The sequence below is a fragment of the Artibeus jamaicensis genome, unplaced genomic scaffold (assembly GCF_021234435.1).
Source record: "Artibeus jamaicensis isolate MK-2021 breed Jamaican fruit bat unplaced genomic scaffold, CSHL_Jam_final contig_432, whole genome shotgun sequence".
Taxonomy (NCBI): domain Eukaryota; kingdom Metazoa; phylum Chordata; class Mammalia; order Chiroptera; family Phyllostomidae; genus Artibeus; species Artibeus jamaicensis.
Window position 1 is genome coordinate 14,567,099 of NW_026521828.1, and position 19,959 is coordinate 14,587,057.

General features: G+C 35.7%; 1 protein-coding gene across 1 annotated transcript in view; it reads right to left on the minus strand.

The window, feature by feature from the left end:
- Positions 1–19,959, minus strand: part of SPINK5 (serine peptidase inhibitor Kazal type 5) — a 160,625-nt gene that overhangs the window by 27,007 nt on the left and 113,659 nt on the right. Inside the window, exons 10-21 of the mRNA XM_037161851.2 lie at positions 18,291–18,418; positions 17,020–17,107; positions 15,255–15,382; positions 13,752–13,827; positions 12,478–12,605; positions 11,073–11,151; positions 10,609–10,736; positions 8,274–8,322; positions 6,206–6,333; positions 4,572–4,659; positions 2,069–2,196; positions 1,376–1,442 (exon numbers count right to left, since the gene is read on the minus strand). Coding sequence (XP_037017746.2) covers positions 1,376–1,442; positions 2,069–2,196; positions 4,572–4,659; positions 6,206–6,333; positions 8,274–8,322; positions 10,609–10,736; positions 11,073–11,151; positions 12,478–12,605; positions 13,752–13,827; positions 15,255–15,382; positions 17,020–17,107; positions 18,291–18,418 — 1,215 coding nt within the window. The remainder of the gene's footprint in view (positions 1–1,375; positions 1,443–2,068; positions 2,197–4,571; positions 4,660–6,205; positions 6,334–8,273; positions 8,323–10,608; positions 10,737–11,072; positions 11,152–12,477; positions 12,606–13,751; positions 13,828–15,254; positions 15,383–17,019; positions 17,108–18,290; positions 18,419–19,959) is intronic.

Here is a 19,959-nt window from a genome sequence, read left to right on the forward strand (position 1 = left end):
TAAGATAATACATGTATATAGAGCTACAATGACTAACATCTAGGAAGTATTCAGGAAGTGCTAGCTCCAGAGTTCTATGAGGAATTGAAAGAGAAAAAGCAAATCACTTCAAGATTATAGAATTAATTACTGATAGCAATTGGGATGGAAGTTATGGGGTTTTGTTCTTTTGTTTGTATCTTGCAGTTCAAGTTGAAAATCAGTTAAGACAATAGTGAATTTTTCCCTTAGCTTACTGCCGGATTCCCTAACTGGTCATGGTTAGCAAAAGAAATAAAATATGGGAGGATAGTTTGTTGGTAGTAGGTAATGTGGAATCAGAAATCATGTCATTCTGAAGAATCTTCTCTTGTAGATGTTAAAAAGTGAATCATGTGAGCTACTCAATTTTTCAATTTAGACTCACAATTATGGGAAATAAAATTGTAAATACTACCAATCATACAGGATTCTAAGTGTGATGCTTTTGTTTAGAAATTATTTTTAATATCAATAGTTCTTGATGGGGGCAAGGAAATTACTACAAATGGAAAAATCTACCTAGAATCAGTCTTTTTGAAATCAAGAAAATATTATTTTGGAAAGTTGCTTTACTGTAAAGGTAAAGCAAGAAACACACCTGGTTTGAGCAAATGTGTCCATCTAAAACTACACAGTATGTTAGAAATAATGCTAGATTGGTGTCAGCAAGCCTAGGCTTGAATTCCATTGTTTCCACTTTTCAATTGTGCAATATGGAGATATAGATTTTAATACCAATACTCCCACTACCTTTCTAAGCAAGTTCTTCCTCCTCTCTGTTTTAAATATCACTTAAAAATATGGGAATGGGCCCTGGCCAGGTAGCTAAATTGGTTAGAGCATCATCCAGATAAACCAAGGTTGAGGGTTTGATTCCCGGTCAGGGCACATACAAGAATCAACCAATGATTGCATAAATAAGTAGAGCAACAAACTGTTGTTACTTTCTTTGTCTCTCTCCTTCTCAAATCAATAAATATTTTTTTTAATTGGTAAGGAAGTAAATCAGGGGTTTGCAAGTAAAACTATGGCCCACGAGGAAAATCTGGCCTACCACTTTTTTTCGGAAATAAAGTTTTATTGCAACACATCAATATTCATTTGTTTGCATGTTATCTATCTATGGCTGCTCTAGAGCTACAACAGTAGAGTAGAGTTTCTTTGTCACAGAGACTGAATAGCCACAACTTCAAATATCTACTACCTGACCCTTTAAGAAAATTTTGTCAACCCCCTGAACTACATGAACCTTGATTTTCTCACATAGGCCCTCAGTATTTTTATGAATTCTTTTTAAAGGAAAACTACAAAACCTCATGCTTTCTTTTTGGTATGAACATTCCAGGACAATTACCTTTTCAGCTTCTCTCTTCACTTTTGCTCTGGATTCAGCTTCTTTTTTTTCTTTTGCTTCTTGTTGGCTGTAAGAGAAAGAAGAAGAATCACCCCCAGCACCCAGTACATACTACCCCATACGGAGAATCTCTCCAGATAGAAATATTCATTCCTTCCATGCCTTGAGGTAGAAAGTTAATGTGCACCCTCCATATTATTCTTCTTGCTTTAAGTGTTGCTTAAAAAATAAGACACATATGCCACAGTAAGACAGTAAATACATTTTCACAATAATATTCTCTTTGGAAAATAAAGATACTCTCCTTCTACCCAGAATGCAGCTAGAATACTTAAAAATAGTGACTAGATATTAACAAATTTGTTAGGCCCAATGATTATATTGTTGAATTATTCATGACCACATGTACACAGAGAACAGAAATCCTAGCCTTGTAGGCCACTAACTCTGGGGAATTTCTCCTGAGCACGCAGTCCTCCTTTGATGGTGGATCAAATATTTTTCAGAACACTGAGAACATTACAAAGAAATGTGCAGACTCTGTGGCCTGCTAATAAGAAATCCCCAAAGTCAATACAAAAATAGCCTTCAAGTTCTACCTCCTACAGAAAACCCTCACTATCATCTCTGTTGCCCACCCAGGAAGAAGATGTCTTCTCACTCAGCAGTAGCAGTGGCTAATGCGCTACTCACAAGAAGGCCTCACACATGGAGCAAGTGTTGCCATGCACTTTCCCATCTGGGCCCTCAATGGGGTCATTCTCCCTGGTGCAGGGAAGTCGTCCATTCCTCACGTAGTGACGGTATTCACTGCACAACTCCTGCCAAATGAGGGAGGATTTAAGAATCAGGTAACTAAATATTGGAAAGCTCCCCCTCATTATCCTTTTGAAAATGATGCTAGAATGCTCCAGAACATAATGGATGCATGACAAAAGGTTGATATTAGCTAAGATGCTTCTTAAATTGCTGTTACATATCTTATAGAAAAACTTCAGTTGAATGCAAATGTTAGTCTCTACTTGGCACTGTAAGAGATATAATGACAAATAATTTTTTTGTTCCTTTTGTAAGGAAATTTGTGGTAGGCAGGTGAGTAGCTCCCAACTCTAAATTTGTACAAGCCCTTATACCAGGGACCTGTAAATATGAGTATATTACCTTACAGGGCAAAGGGATTCCTCAGATGTAATTAAAGAAGGGAAGACTGAGATGGGGAGATTATCCTGGATATTTCTAGTGTGTCTGATGTAATCACAAAGGTCAGCCCTTAAAACCGGAAGAGTGAGACAGATGCGATGGTGAGGAGGGAATGTGACTATAGAAGAAGTGTCAGAAATGCATCGTTGTTGGCTTTGCAGATGACAAAAGGGGCCCAAGAGCCAAGGAACATGAAAGGCCTCTAGAAGCTAGAAAAAGCAAAGAGAAAAATTGTCCCCTAGAGGCTGATTCTAGAAACACAGCCCTTACCAACCCTTTAATTTAGCCCAGTGAAATGTGTGCCAGGTTTCTAACCTAAAGAACCATAAGATAATAAGTTTGTATTGTTTTTAAGCTACCAAGTTTGAAATAATTTGTTAGAGCAACCATAAAAGACCATACAGAGTTTTTGGTTTCTTTTGAAGAAATACACAGAAGCTTCTATAAATTAAAACAAAGCAAGTGATATAATTGAGAAATTAAAAAAATTATTAGCATAATAGATGAGAGAGCTATTAAACATATTGTATAAGTAGAGAAAATATTTAGGGAGCAAATAATACTTATCTGAGGTGTAAAAAATGGCCAGAATTTTGACAGATAGAGGGAAGGGACATTCATGATTGAGTATGAGCAAGGCCATGTGGAAGGCAAAGTTCATTGTATGTACAACATTGAGGACCTTACATATATGAGGAACTGTGCTGTTATACACAGATAAGTTCCTTGGGGCATAATAATAATATTAATAATAATAGTTATTATTATTATAACAACAACAAATACTAACAATATCCTTACCTTTATTAATAAGGAAACTGAGACACAAAAATGTTAACTATCTGACAACTTGTAGGAAGATGGAGCTAGGATATGAACCCAATCTGAGTCCATAGACCAGGTTTTTAACCACCATGCTACTGATTCATCAATATGGGAAGCCTTGAATTAAGGACTGGCATGTCCAAGGAGCAGCAAGGTGACCAGGATGGCTGGGCAAGGGCAGCAAAGATTAGAATAGTAGGAAATGAGGTCTGAGAGATGTCAGATCACGTCTGGAATTGTAAGCCACTAGAAGGACCTTAGTTCTTATTCTGAGTAAGATGAGAAGACACTGGGTGGCATTACCTGTCTTATGTTTTTAAATCATTACTTTACCTTTAGAGTTGAGAGTACATTGTAGGAAGCAAACATGAGAGCAGGGAGAAGAAATGAGATCTTCCCAGTTAGAAAAAGAATAAAGGAAAGAAATAATAAAGATCTGAAGAACAGCCTGTAGGAAAATTACAAATTAGAAGAGTGTGTAAAATCTTAAGTATACCATGGGCATTAAAGGCAGAATTTATTGTCTCATTGCTTGCTCTCAGATTACTAATTATATTTCCAAACTTATTATCTGAGTCTCTGAATCCTCTTCTTTACAAATAATAATACATACCCTCACTGATTACTACAAACATCAGTAATAAAGCCAATGATTAGGCCATACTGTATACAGTAGCAATGAAGGTCATTAATAGCCATTCCATTATCATTATCATGTGAGATGTTACAGATGCAAAACCAAGGCTCAAAGATGCTATTGGATAATTTCCCCAAAATCTCACAGAGAATTAATTGGGATGAAAACCTAGGTTTGTTGGTTTGTTTTTAAAACTAAACAACTTTATACAGCAAGGCATGGGGACAAGTCTAAAATCTGTCTCTAATGGTTTGCATTCCGGCAACAAGACAATATGCATATACTTCTTTCTTGGCATCATAGAGTTCACATGGTCAGTAGAGAAAAGAGTGACTGACTTCTCAAATGCACAAGCATCCAGACCAAATCCAGTGTGAATAAACTGAGTCAGGGAGAAGGGATCTCCTTATACATGAAAATCCAAGTATGTTTTCTCAGTTGGTGAAATCACTACCAACCCTGGGAATAGGAGGAGGGGTGAAACTTCTAATGAGACCAGACAAGGCAGTGGCTCTAGTGACCTGAAATAACTACCTGTGCTGCTTCTCTCTTCACTTTCTCAGCTGTACCTTTCTCCTTTCCTTCTGTGCCATTATTTTTCTTCTCTTCTTCTTCAAGTTTGCTGCAATCGAAGAAAAGAAGATACAAGCTAACTAAAATTCCTCTTTGGTTATGTATTTTCAGAAGAAATGAGGATCTTTCAGACCAAAGATCAGATTCTGTCTTCAGTACAAATTTATCCAGTCTATTACTCTGCCCACTAATGCAGATAAATTCACTTGTTCCCAACACCTTTTAAAAAATAAAACTAGCATTTTAAATCAGTATGTGAACATTGTGTGTTCTTTTTTCTATCAGTGAGTGACTTCATCCAATAATCTGAATAAAACCTCAATTGCCTTGATATTCTTTTTAATTGTGAAACTTTTCTTGTTTATTTAAAATAATGATCACATTGCTGATGAAAGCAAGGGATGAAACCAAGTCAGATACTGGGCCCAAAATCAAAATCAATCACATTTCACTATAATATAAAATTGTATTATTTTAATGGTATTAATATTCAAATTGAAATTCAAGTTTTAGAGTACAATAATGATTCAAGTCCAAGAAGGTTCAACAACTAATATTTTGAGGTTGATCTTGAGCCCAAGATGCTGACATGCTGCCGTTTTCTACAGCCAATGAAGCAAACTAAGGCCAGACAAAATCCTTAGCATTTATTACATCTAAGCTAGTCATCACCACACCATAAACAAATCCAGCAGGTGAATGAAGAGCCTTGATTTCTTGAACCTCAGGCCACAGTTTACTGGCCTTTCCTGTTAATCTCTCCTTTAAGGAGCTTAAATCTTATACATAAGACCAAAACAAGATGTGTGAAAAGTAAGGAACAACAACTTTGCACCTCTTTCAGCAGATTACGTAGATATTTTTCTCAACATTTATTCTAACATGAGATTTGACAGGGAATTCGCAGTCTAAGAAGAAGAACCAGAGGTGGTAATATGTCATCAGCTTCTCCTGTATTGTCGCACATAATGGAGCTCTGGTCCCACTCAGCAGAATCATGTCCCATTAGGGTCTAAACCTGGCTTCATAGATGACATTTTAATAAACATCTATGACATGGGCCTGCCTCTTAGGGGTTTAACTCTACATGAAACCACTTATCAAAGGATTTATTTCACCTGTGTACAGTAATGTTCCTGAAAGGATACATATAATTGTCTCTACTCCATTTCTTGTTCAGGTTACTTTAACAGCCTTTACAGGCTGGCTTCATAGATCTCTGTCCAAATGGTTTTCCCTTATCTGAATATACACACAGAGTTGTAAAATGTCAGGGATGGGGTGGGTGAGAGACCAAAGACGTACTCTCATCCAGATTGTCAAGAGTTTTCTCTCTTTGTTGTGAATGGCGATTCTCAAGTGTTAAAGAGATTTTGCCACTAAATTAAAGCTTAATTAGAAGATAGAAGGATTTCTGAATAGAGAATGACACTGTCACTATGTGATTCAACATTACCTAATGCCTTGTCCATGTGCTTGTAAAATTACCCAGCCTACAACCCATGGCATGTATTCTACACAATTCTGAAGAAGCTGAGACCCAGGTATGATAGAGGATGAGGGAATGCAGTGGAGTGAAGAGTGTGGATACTCACAACAGACTTGAACACATGGCACACTTGTTCCCGTGCATTCTTCCATCCGGACCTCTAACGGGGTCATTCTCCCGGGTGCATATGAGCATCCCATTCCTCACCTGGCTCCGGAATTCACTGCAGAGTTCCTGGGAAATGAAGAAAATGTTTTCTCAGAGCAGTTTTCCACCCTTCACACACGTTTGCCTATTATGAAGAATAAGTAACACAGAGTAAGAAGGAAAAATTAAAGTGATTACATATAGCAGTAAATCAGGAAGTCTTTTCAAAGCTCCTACCATGGACTCAGAGTTTTCCTGGCACAAAAATGGATCTGTAAACATATTTGTCATTCTCCTGGGTGTGCTTATCACCTAGTTGTAGAAGGCTGAAACACTGATAAAGGACAATGTGTGCGTGTGTGTATGTGTGTCGTGTTGCACGTCACAGTCTATAAGAACCATGGAAGATCACAGGTGAGAAGAATCAAAAGGTCCAGAAAGAGGAACTGAGAATATCACTGAGCCTTGATGAGAAAAAAAGATCCTTCCATTGCAACAGCTTGGATGAAACTTGAGGACACTATACTAAGTAAAATAAGTGAGACAGAGAAAGAAAAATACTGTATGATCTCACTTATATGTGGAATCTTTAAAAAAGCTAAACTCATAGAAACAGGGAGTAAAGTGATGGTTGCCAAAAGATAGGATGTGCAAGGGGGCAAATGGGGAGATGATGGTCAAAGGGTACAAACTTCCAGTTATAAGATGAATAGGCTCTGGAGATCTAACACAGAACATGGTAATTACAGTTAACAATACCGTATTATACACTTGAAAGTTGCAAAGAATAGATCTTAAATGTTATTATCACATACACACAAATGAAATTCTGTGATGTGATGGAGGTGTTAGCTACAACTACAGGGGTAATCATTTTGAAATCCACACATTGCACACCTTAAATATATGTGATGTTATATGTCAATAATATCTTAGTAAAGTTGGAAAAATAAAATAAAAATAATGTGCAAAAATATTGCTAAGTCTTGATTTGTCTTTAGAAGGCTGAGACAAAAACAAAATCATGCTCAAACTGAGAAATAAGGAAATATCTGAAATAAAGATAGAGAGAAGAGAACAAGTTTGACATTTGGAGAAGCCGATGCCTTTCTGGGGGTTCCTTGCTAAGTGGGAGATGTGGATTTAAAACAGGAGAGTAACAACAGGAGTAGAGAGAAAAAGCAATGTGATAAAATCATTTGAAAAATCTAAGGCAACTAAGCAACTGGTTAGATATAATGGATACACAAATTTTCAACCCTAAATTACCAACAAATGATGCTTGCAGTTAACAGAAAAAAAAAGTTATTGAGAAAGCGAGTCAATTTAATGGCAAACTTTTAAAATGAATCATCTTTTTCCAAATAAATTATTAGGCTTACACTTTGTAGTGATTGTTAGGGGATAAAATACATAAAAGTAAATCTTGTATATAGCTTTAATATGAGAGTAACATACCACCTAGATACAGACTTTGTTCTTGTAAAATTATAAAGTTACAAAAAATAATTAGAAAGTCAAAAATTTATAAAATAATCATTAATTTGGGGGTAAGAATAGTAGTATTTCCTTCATATTTGGGAGGTGACAAAGAACAAATATGATACTTGTGCACTTTGTTTTGTAAATTGGACTACTGTGAATGACAGAGATCTTGTACTCTCTTTTAGAAGTAATAGAGGTTTGAGTGACATAAACTGAAATTAGAAAATTTTAAAGATTGATATTAATAATCTGTACCTGACAACAGAAATATAAGAAAAGCCAAATATGGAGAATATCACTTACAAAGTAAATTAACACTCAAATTTTTACAAATGAAACCCAAAATTTGAATTCTCATGTAATAAACTCTGGAAATTTCTAATAAATACCATTTTTCCCTCAGGTTAAAGGGAAACCTTTATTCATTTCAGGCATAAAAATTGAACAGAAAAACACTAGTGCTAAGGAGATATCTAGAATGCTATTATAGAGGGGAAAAATGCCAAGGCACAGCAGAGCATTAGCATTCCTGACCAAATTACCTTGGCAGCCTCTCTTTTAGCCTTTGCTCTTGCTCGTTCTTCTTGTTGACTGTACATAATAGGGAGAAAGAAAGAGAAGAAATGGATCTTAATACAGTTGAATAGATCATTAATATTTACAAATTGATCATTCATTGCTTTGACTATTTTCAAGCAACCCTAAAGATCCAATCACAGTAGTTTGTGATTTTATTGGGTAACAAATTAGAATACTTCTATTGTACCTCTCCCCAAGAGAATGGGGTACAAGAGAAAATCCCTTAATGAGTAAATCTATTTAGCTTCCCAGCAAATATACTGCAGTAAGACTTTCTCATTGGCTGACTCTTTTGCATCTGCAATAATTCTTTATAAAGTAGTAATATTTGGCTTCTTAGAGCCAATACAGTATAGTAGTTAAGAGGAAGAACCCTGGAGACATATTGAATAAGAAACACAAAAACTGTCCCAAAATGTTTGTGGGTTCCTCATCTTTAAGTGGGAAGGTAGAGGGGGGATTAGAGAGGCAATAAGAATATTTTTCTCATAAGACTGTTGTACATGAAATGAGTTGATACATGTAAAGCAATTAGAATAAGTACCTGATCTGTAATAAAATGAATGGCAAAAGTGATATAAAATATTGGTATCATCATCACTATAATCATTATTAAAAGTTGCATTCTCCAAAAACAGGCATATGATAGAAATAAAGTGAGTGATATTCTTAACCATAACTAAAAGTATTGCAAACTTAGTTTAGTGAGTGAATCTATATTATAATTGAGTCTATAACACAATTACTCATTCATATTATATAGACAGAAAATTAAATAATTTATAAAAATGTTTTAATATGTTCCAGTAAACATAAGACTTGCTCATTAATAACATTAAAACATTTTAAAAGTTGAAAAGAATGTTTGCATATGGTTTGAAAGTGTTCAAGAAAAGACTATAGAGGGAACAATGATTCTTAAGAAAAGAAATACCTTTTGCTAACATAGCAATAAAAATTAGGTGATAAAATTTTATTTTTTTCATATGGCATTTTATAGTGATGAGAGAAAAGTATTACAATAACTCCAAAATTGTGATGTTTCTCATACTTCTTTAAAAGGAAAATGGATCTAAACTTTATCATAAATCTAAGTTGATTAAAAAAATTCAAGAAGCATTTTTTTCCCATATTGGGAAATTACCAGTAAGTAGCAGAGCTTACTGCCAGATGGTGGAACTACTTCCTTGTCACCAAAATATTAATTTAGAAGTAAAAAACATAAACTGAAACAAGCCTAACTACAGGGATATATAACTACCAGAAGTTGGTAATGGCTTTGCTAAATGATTATATCCTGTTTATACCACACAGTGAAAAATATTATCATTTTCTTCTTTTTTCCTGTGCTGATATCTCTATCATTCTCAACTTCTCTGTGCCTTTATTTTTCCATCTAAAACTTGTAGTAATACAGAACATATTTCACATCTTTGTTGTGAAGATTAAATGAGATTAGGTAGCAAAGCTCTTAGGATGTACATGATTATATATTCATTCAATAAATGTTGATTACATAGTTATGTGGACATCATCTTGACTTCCACCTAATTGATTTTCCCAAACGCAATGGGGTCAATCTTCTGGGCTGTATCGCTTTCTACCAGGGAAGACTACATGACTAAATCCAGAATCAGATACTCTGGCATATAGAAAATAAATTGGAGTATCCCTTTGGACAATGATCAAAACACTTAAAGAATACTATAGGCTTGTTTCAGGGGACACAGCATGCCATTTTTATTCTACAGTTATACTCTAATTCCCTGTAAATGGACACTGAACTCCTACACAAAAAATCAGCATTTCTGATACAGCTTTTCCTACTCTAACTGCTGTGAAGTTCATCTCTACGTTGCACTCAAAACCCATAGCTTTTATCCAGTTTAATCCTATTCTTGGAGGTCACACAAAATGAGTAGAGAGGTAGTGAATTAAAACAAAATTTCCTAAAATTTTCTGTGTACCATAGTGATGTTTACATGTAATCTCATCCATTTCCTATTTCAGCTGTTAATCCTTTAGAAAACTGAAGGCAATGAGTAAGATTATCACAGAGCATTTTCTTCTCTGAATAAAAGATTCTGAGTTATTTCTGAAATATCCTAAAAGAAATGATTGTGTATCTCTTTACATCACAATTATCCTATGAAAGAGCTCTATTTGATTTTGTGGGTGTGTGTTTTCATTTACTAAATGTGACAACCAAAATTAAATGCTGCACTGAAGAGGAAAATGTTCGAAAACTTCTCTTAGTTGCATCTCCCGGCTTCATCAGCAGTGCTGTGCTCTACTCACAAGAAGACCTCACACATGGAGCAGGTGTTGCCATGCATTTTCCCATCTGGGCCCTGGATGGGGTCATTCTCCCTGGTGCAGGGAAGTCGTCCATTCCTCAAGTAGTTACGGTATTCACTGCACAGCTCCTGTGAAATCCAGGAGGGAAGGTTGAGGTTTTAAACACAGGTTGAACCATGCTGCAAAGACAGCTGATGTTTTGACTTTTTCTTAAGTGGGGATTAGCAATTGGCTCATTTTAAAATAGTTCTTAACTTTGAAGATGTGAATATTTTCAAGTGATAAAAGCAATGTATCTTCAGGTGAAAACAGTCACATGGGCACGTGTCTATACACACAAATGAACACACACAAACTGAAACTGTCCAAATATCCCCTACAGTTTTGGGGAGTTTATGAGTTCCCTGAATGCCATCTGTCTGTCCTGGGTCCATATGCCTCTGACCTGGAGAAGGTCCCCTTACCTCAAAGGAAGCTGTTCTCTCAGATTGCCTTTTATTTCTCAATTCAGCTTCCTTCTTTTTCTTTTCTTCTTCTGCTTGACTAAAATAGAGTAATTAAGAAATAAATGAGAAAGAATCATAAAATCTCCAGATTAAAAGTGATCTCAAATATCATTTAATTGCTATGGTTATTTGTCCAGTTCCAACTATGTGTCTAAACTTTTGCTTATATAATGAAACCCTCAAAGCACATGTAGCAAAAGTACTATCTAACCATAGTAGTAGTAATAACCATAGTACTATCTAACCAAATTAATCTAACCATAATTTACAGGTAAGAAAACTAACAGACAGAATGTATCACTTTCCCAAGGACACAGAGCTAATAAATGCAGACTAAGATTGTCAACCCTAAGCCTGAGGTAATTTTCTAGCCTTTCAATATTCACAACTGTTTATCTGATTACTGCCTGCCTTTGTTTTAATCTGCCAGCCAATTATCTACCTACATATCCTTGAAATCTCATGGTAGGTCCTTTCATCCTTGAAGTCCCCAATCCAGTAGAAAGTTCCTCCTGTCTTCCAGAGCTTTCACTCACTGGCCCCACCTTCACCAATGGGATAACTTAGAACCAGCTCTGTTCACACATTTCAAGACAAAAAGTACTTGGGCATTTAAAGCTGTCAGTTTTCCCTGGCTAAGTGTGCCAAGCCTTAAAAATCCTCAGTGGACATGGTTTTTACACATTTCTCCATTTCCTCTAAATATGTTTTTATCTTCCTGTTGAAGTAGCCCTCTCCTAATTGAACATAAAAAGGAAGCACAAGGTTAATCTGAACTCTGTGCTTACATTTTCTAGAATCTCTTTGGTAATAATAATAATTATCTAGTGGAAGAGACAGATGTTAAGCACACAGTCACACATTTAAATGTACAATTGCAGACTGATTTAAAGTTCTGGTTACTTTGATAAAGAAATTTAGGGGTCAGGCGTATAGACTAAGCTTCAACAAAGCTCTCCAAGCTGACAAGATTCATGAGAGAAGTTAATGCCATGAGGCCCCAATCATTCCTTTTTCTAAATTACTTCCCTGGGTCCTGTGTGTGAATGGAGGCACTTTTTCTGCATATTGGTGTATTTGCTTTGGGGTCAGGGGTGTGATTTGGGTTGACTTCATATCCCACTCTGCACAGGTAAACTCTTTGTTCTACATCTCTTTCACTTCCACAAAAACTCAACCAGTCAGAGACTGGGCTGTAGGAATTGTTCTTTGATAATTATGATAGCGTGGAAAAAATGTGGTACAAAGTGCCACTGACAAGAAACAGACCCAACTTTAACAATGAAATATAGTAAAGCTAAAAAAATAAACATGGTGGAAGGGGGAAAACCCTCCCCCATTTTAGAGCTGCAGAGCTACTCACAAGAAGGCCTCACACATGGAACAGGTGTTGCCATGCACTTTTCCATCTGGGCCCTGGATGGGGTCATTCTCCCTGGTGCAGGGGAGTTTGCCATTCCTCACAAACTGGTGATATTCACTGCACAGTTCCTGTCAAAGTACAGAAATAAGTTGGACATACATTTCATAGAGATGTATGAAATGCCACAGATCAGAACATCTGTGTTTAAAAAAATAAATGTTATATTTCTTTAAGTCCAGGGTTTTAGTTGTGCTTCTTTCAAATGTAAAGTTCAATTCCACAAACTATGCCCATCAGCTGCTAAGAGATGGAAACAAAAATGACATACTAGGATGTCACAATATAATAAAATAAATAGACAAGTAAGTTCCGCTATAAACTAAACAGAATAAAACAAGTGTAAACAGAGAGGTAGAAGAAAGTGTGAGAACTCAAGAAGTTCAGACCATGAAATCGGATTGTGGAAACTAGGGGAGATGTGAGGGGAGGAATGACTTAAATGACACCATGGAGAGGCAATGGGATTTACTCTTGTGTAATGGATTGGGGAATGTGTGTTCTAGATTGTCAAAATAAACTGAGAGACACAAGCAGAAAACTATTAATATATGGCACATAGCAGAACATCAATTTCTGATTGCAGGTAAGAAGCCATAAAAGAAGAACAATGAGGAGGCTGAGATGTATCCTTGATCAGATATATAACAAGCTATTTGTGCATTTTAAGCAGTGTAGTATTGTGACCCAATTAATACTTTGAAACTTTACTCTGGTTGTGTTAGGAAGAACAGGTGGATAAGGGATACATCAGAACCTAGATGAAAAATGAGGAGACTTTCAATAGGTGATAATAACTTACATGGGGCTACGGAAATGAATATTGTGATATTTCAGAGGTAAAAATCATGATTTTTTTGGTGTGTGGAATCAAGGTATTTTTATCCCAACTCAGATGTGAAATTCCCAAAATTCTTCTGTAGAAAATGTACAAGTAGAATCTCTGAAAAGTGGTAAAATCAAAAGCCGGTACAGTGTGTAAGCAAAACTAGAACTCAGTTTTTTAGACTTCAGATGGTTATCTCTATTGTACATGGTTAGTCTCTGAGGCAGCAAGAATGGATCAAGTACCACAGTATTCCTGTCAATTTCATTCCCATCTTACAGGGTTAAGATTTTCTGGTTATTTTTACAGGGCAACATTCCAGCCTTTAGGCTCTTTGAAGTATGTTCAAATTATCATTCCAAGTAGAGCTCATTGTATGGATTCAACTCACAGCAAATGAAAGAACTTTTCCAGGTTCTCTCTTATTTCTTGCTTGTGCTATTTTCTTTTCTTTTGCTTCTGCTAGGCTGAATGAGAGAAAATGAGAGGAGCCATAAAACCAAACACAGAAAATGATTTCTCCACATTCCTGCATGACAAGTCTTTCCTCCCTCCTGAGGAAGAAGCAATTTTGTCCTTTTATGGCTACATACCAACGAGAAGTGACAAAACAGCTTCCAGTGTGGTAAAATACCATAACTTCTTCATAGTTTCTACTTAACATTGAAAGAAAGATAGTAATTGTGGGTCTGGAAAATTTGCTTTCTATAAATTACCTTTCTTGCCTGTGGTCAGAAAAGAAACATCATTAATGTCCATAAAGGAGATTATCAAAACTAGTACAATGGTGACATTACACCTAGAGGCTGAAAGTATCCTTAACAAAGCATATTGGCTGGCCCCCTGCTTTCACAGACAGGGGGTGAGGCAAAGAGGGCTTTGGCTTCACTTTTAGGGTATGACTATACCTAGTCGAGGTCTCTCCCCTCAAGTCTATGATCTGTCTCTCCCATCACGCTTTATTAATTCAACTTAAATGTATTACTTACTCATGGCTGTGTTATATAAAGACAAAATATAGGGTAGATTAAAAAAAAGCTATACAATGATAAACCAAATGAACCTAAAGCTGCTTTGAATAATAGGTTTTGATGGTATGCATAGTTAACTGATGGTATTTCCACCATACATAGTTACCAACTAAAGGCCATAGATTCTAAGTCTAAATCAATTACTGTATTTTTTGGAGTAGAGATGCATTTTTTCTCCCCAAATTTGGGAGGAATAATGGTTGTTAATGCTGCTGTTGAGTTCTGTGTGTGTTTACATCAGTGAAATATTATGTTACTATGTTATTAAATATTTTACCACATTTTTTGCTTTAAATTTTTTTCTATCTTCCTCCTCTAAAACATAAGTGCATCTTATGGTCTGAAAAATACTGTACTTAAACTAAGCTCAATCAAATAAACTGAGAGCAGTTCGAAATTTTGAAAGCAAACTGCCAATTCTAACTTACTGAGAAATGTTATATAAAGTAGCATTTACTTTAATTCTATGAGAGTTCATGGTTGTTTCACAGGAAACTTTAACTCTAGTAGTCAGTTTCTCCATTAAGTGCTGACTTTGGGCCCTCATGCCTCTGGAAATTGAGATACCTATAAACTTGTCTAGCAGGTTCACATATGAAATTTCAGCAGCAGAAAGAATTTGGTATTTGAATAAGCTCACACTTCTCAGAATGCTAAGAGAATGAGTGACAGGACACAGGAGTCACCTTGGACTAAACAGCTCTACGTACTTACTCCCAGTTCTGTTATTAATATTTCCAGTGTAATGCACTCAACTCTCTTCCCTGTTTCAAGCCAGTTTCCTCATCTATGAAACTAGCTGGTTCTATCAGTTTATCTGAAAGTTCCACTCTCTCCTGGACAATCAAAAGCTCTATACTCACTAGAAGGCTTGACACATAGAACACAGGTTGCCATGCATTTTCCCATCTGGACCACGGATAGGGTCATTTTCTCTGGTACAGAAAAGTACTCCATTCTTTGCACGGCCCTGAAATTCACTGCAGAGTTTCTGAATGATGAAAATGAGACAGTTTAGGTCTAGTTCTCTGCATATAAACTTTAGATGTTCTTTATCAAAAATATTGAAAAATAAAGCTTTTAGGATTTAGGATCATCCAAAAATTTGGTGATATTTGTCTCCTTGTAATATTCATTCATTTAAGTCTTCAACAACTGTATTAAGGGTATATAAATATCAGTGTGGTTTAGCTCTTTCATCACTCAAGTTAAAAGTATAAAGAATTATAATATAAAAAGCTAAGATGTGGCACAAGTCTTAATTAAAATGTGTACAAGTACAAAGGAAAGACTGATTCATGGAAGTATGGAGAAGCGATTATATCTGATTTGTATCTTTGGGATAATTTCCAGAAAGACAAGTTGGCAGAAAAGTCCCCCTGGAAGAATTAGGATATGTAAAGTCATGGAGGCATAAAGAAACATGTTATTTCAAGACATTATAGCCATGAGCATAGTGGCTAAAGAATTAGTGGGCAAAGAGAGAAAAGTCTGGGAACTGGTCAAAACAGAGACCTTGAAGATAAGTCAAAACTAGGCCACAGATGTGTGAAAGGAATATGAACTTTATTCTTAGGAAATGGAAAAATGATTACCACTTATAGCAGAAAAGAATATAACCAAATCTTTGTTTTAGAAAGACTACCCAACCAGATGAGTGGAGTATTTGAGTGAGTAGAGATGAAAGTCAGGAAAACTAGAGCAGAAAAGAAGAAAGAAAAGAAAAAAGAAAAGAAGAGAGAAAGAAAGAAAAAGAGAGAAGGAGGAAGGAGAAAAAGAAGGAAGAAATTAAAAATGAAAGATAAAAGAAGAGTTGAGGTACATTTGAGAAATAAAATTAAAAGGACTTTGTAACCTTGTACTGAGGAAGAAAGCAATTGAAAATGACACCTGGACAATAAGATGTAGAGAGACATGAAGGCAGAAGCAAGCGGGATAAGTCTGTCTGTAAGAATAAATCAAACAGGGTTACTTCATGGAATGAAATGGTCCAAATATACTCTAGGATCCCTTCAAATGTTGGATTTTCATAATGCCACTGGCTCATGGAAATATTTTCTACTCAATGAAAACAACACAGAAGAGAAATTGAATCTTGAAGACTGAGGGAAATGTTAGTGGAAGTACAGACATCAGGCAAGGTATTCATGCATCAACACAAAGGAAAGCTATTAGGTATCTGAGATAAGATGATAACACAAGGAATAAAGGCAGATAACTGGCTGAAATTTTTAAAAAGTGTGATGTAGAATGATTTTGAAGAGAGAATATTAAAATTTTTCATTGATACTGCTTTCAAAATTAAAACTTCTAAAACAACTACCATGCATTTGAAGAAAAATGCATATTGAACTTTGAACTCAGATAATGCTTTGATACATACGTTCATTTAGGAATGTGTAACTATTTTACTAATATCACTTGATTAATTTTCTACAAATAAAGCTTTAAAATTGTCATGCCATAGTTATTTTATTTTTATAAATCTTATAAAAGAAGAACTACAGCTTCCAGAACACCCATCAGCAGTGGTGGAGAAACAAACCAACACTGAAAATGCATTGTGGAGTAAAAGTCATTCCCACACACTGCAAAAATCATAACTAGACAAATCAAACTAATCCTCACCTCAATTTCTCTTTTAACTTTAATTTTTTCTTCAGTTTTCCTCACGGTTTCACCTGGTTTATTTTTTTCTTCTAAAAAACGTTGTTTTCTGGAGAAAGAAACAAAAATAAATAACTACAGATGCTTCAAATTTTCATGTTACAAAACAGTCATTTAGGTGCAAGAGGGAAAATGGCTAATATTCCTAAGTTCTTGTAAAGTTTCCAATCACCTTGAAGTCCCTTATCAAATTGAAATCTCCACTATTTTCCCAAAGAATCCTTCTTTCATTTTGCCTTCCTATATGCCATTTCCTTCCATTGTAATGATCTTTTTTTTGTCATCTTCCTCTCTTTTAAACCTGCCCAGCTTAAATTTTTCCTTCTTTAAGAAGACATCTCAGACCCCAAAGGGAAAATGAGGTCTACATCTGTCACTGTATTTTCATACTGAATATTCTCCCCTTTCGGGATGCTTTCATTTGGTCTTGCAATATATGTATGTGTGTGAGCATAGCCATAGCTTATTTCTTCTATTTGATCTTAAGATTCCTGATAATAGGGATCTTCATTCATTCATTCAAACATTGAGTTAGTAATGTTTTGGCAAGCATTAGCCTGGGCCCTGGGCATATAGTACAGTAGTACACAAAACAAACACATACCCTGTCTTTTTAGAACTTATAGCCCAATAGGGAAGATTAATAGTCAACAAGAAATAATTATCCAGTTACCAACTGCAATGGTCATTACAAAATAAAATCACTGAGTTATAAGGATTGGACTTCAGTTAGGGATTTTAGGAGGTCTTATTCAAGGAGGGATAATGATGAAATACAGACAACAGAAGAGAAGACATTAGCTGGCCATGGCTGACACACTGTCATGGGAAAGCATAAAGAAAACACTTAGAGAGTTCAAGGGTCTCAAATATGATTGTAACAATGGGATAATTACTGAAGGGAACAATTCAAGTCTTGGTACCTGCATTTCCCCTCATTTTGTATTATGACTATCTCATAGAAAGGCTTACACAACTCACAAGAGAAAGAGTTAAGAAGTGTTTTGTAATCCAGTCTTCCAACCAGAAAATAGAATCCATTTGTACTCAGAAATAGCCATCCATCATTAAGATCTACTTACTAGGTGGTGTTGTGATTTGTAGAAAACATGAAATCTTTACAAAAATTCTGAGTAACAATTCTTCACCTCAACACTGTTTTTACTCATCATTCCAATTGATCTTGACTTCACCTTCTGAGTCACTCCAAAGAAAACACATTATCTACTTACAAAATTTCAGCACACAGGGCACATTTGTTGCCATGCATTCTGCCATCAGGGCCACGGATGGGGTCACTCTCCCGTGTGCAAAAAAGTCTGCCATTCCTCACTTGGTTTTCATATTCCTTGCAAAGATCCTTTAAAAATACAAGTAATTACATTGAACACTTTTCTTCATTTTAATACACCATATGCACACCAGGGGTTCACAGTCAAAGAATGCTAGGACTCAAAGGTACTGGTGACATATAACATGTTAATGAGAATTAGTAAGAAATAGTAATTACATTGTGAAATTACTCAGTACCTATATCTGCAAGGTGGTATATTTATTAAAAGGCAAAAGAGCCTTAGACAGAATAAGGTTGAGAAGGTATTTTCTGAAAGTAGATAGTACTTATTAACTTTCAAATCTGTGAAAAAAAGATAATAGAAAAAAAAAACAAAGATCTTTCATGGAGTTCCAGCAAAATGAAGCAGCCAAGAAAAAAAAAAAGTTGCTCATGTGCAGAATGTAGAAAGCGTGAGATGAGATACTTACATGATCCTTAATATGGATCAAGTCAAAAACAATCCAAAGTAGTTGGCAAGGAAAAAAATACCCTGGTATCCAACAGCATTATGCTCACTTTAATTTGTTTTCTCCATGGATATGTACATCATATTTATAACTCTGCCTCCTTCATAGATATCGACTTCTAATCTGATAAGTGGACACCTCAGAGAGAGTGAATCTAATTTTCATTCACTCCCCAATTTAGAGAGGTAGAACATCAAGATGAATATTTACTTACAGCAACTTAACAAGGTTGTGACTTCCCCCTCATAGTCTGAGAGGTTTGTACCCAGATTTCTTGATGCCTTGGTATAGTACTTTCAAGTTTTTTTTGTGTGTGTGTGTTGAAAACTCTATTCGATGTGAGCTAAATTTACACACACACACATAATGCACATATTCCAAACTACTCTAGACTTGGAAATCTGTGTCAATAAACATATTTTGTGGTGACATATATTACTGTAATATAATCTACCCCAAAATGCTTCCCTTTAGTCTTGTCTTTAACCATGTGACCTCCATCTTCCCAGATGACCTTGTTAGCTAAGAAAACATGAACATCAAGAGTGTGGTTTGCAGTCAGAAGAAGACCTGGGCAGCTAAATTGTGCTTCGAATTCACTGGGAGTCCACAGCAAAGTCCCACCACCTTTGAAACCCCTATCCTACTACCTACACAAGGAAGTTTTTGGAACAGATACTTGTTAGGACCTTTTCTAGATCTTGAATTCTCTGATTTTTTTAATGACATATGTTTGATTAGGACACTTTAACAGAGAACCCTAATGACCTCCTAATAAGAAGATATTTAGTTTTGGAAGAGTCATGTGTGTGCTCCAAACTCCCTGGTTGTAACAATCCAGGAATACAGACACAGAAGACAGTCACCTGATAGTGATGACATGGTAGGAAAATTAATGCTCAATGATTCCCATAAGAGAAACAATGATAATTTCAGTTTATAAGTTGTGACTCATCCAAGGAAATTGTGAAGAAATACTTTTGTGAGCAACCAATTGACAGCTTAATTATGGGGCAGCTATTAAGCCATCCGGGTAAAGCAGTCCTATTCAAGATGATCATGTCCAATGACCCCACCAAAACAATGACACTAGCCGCA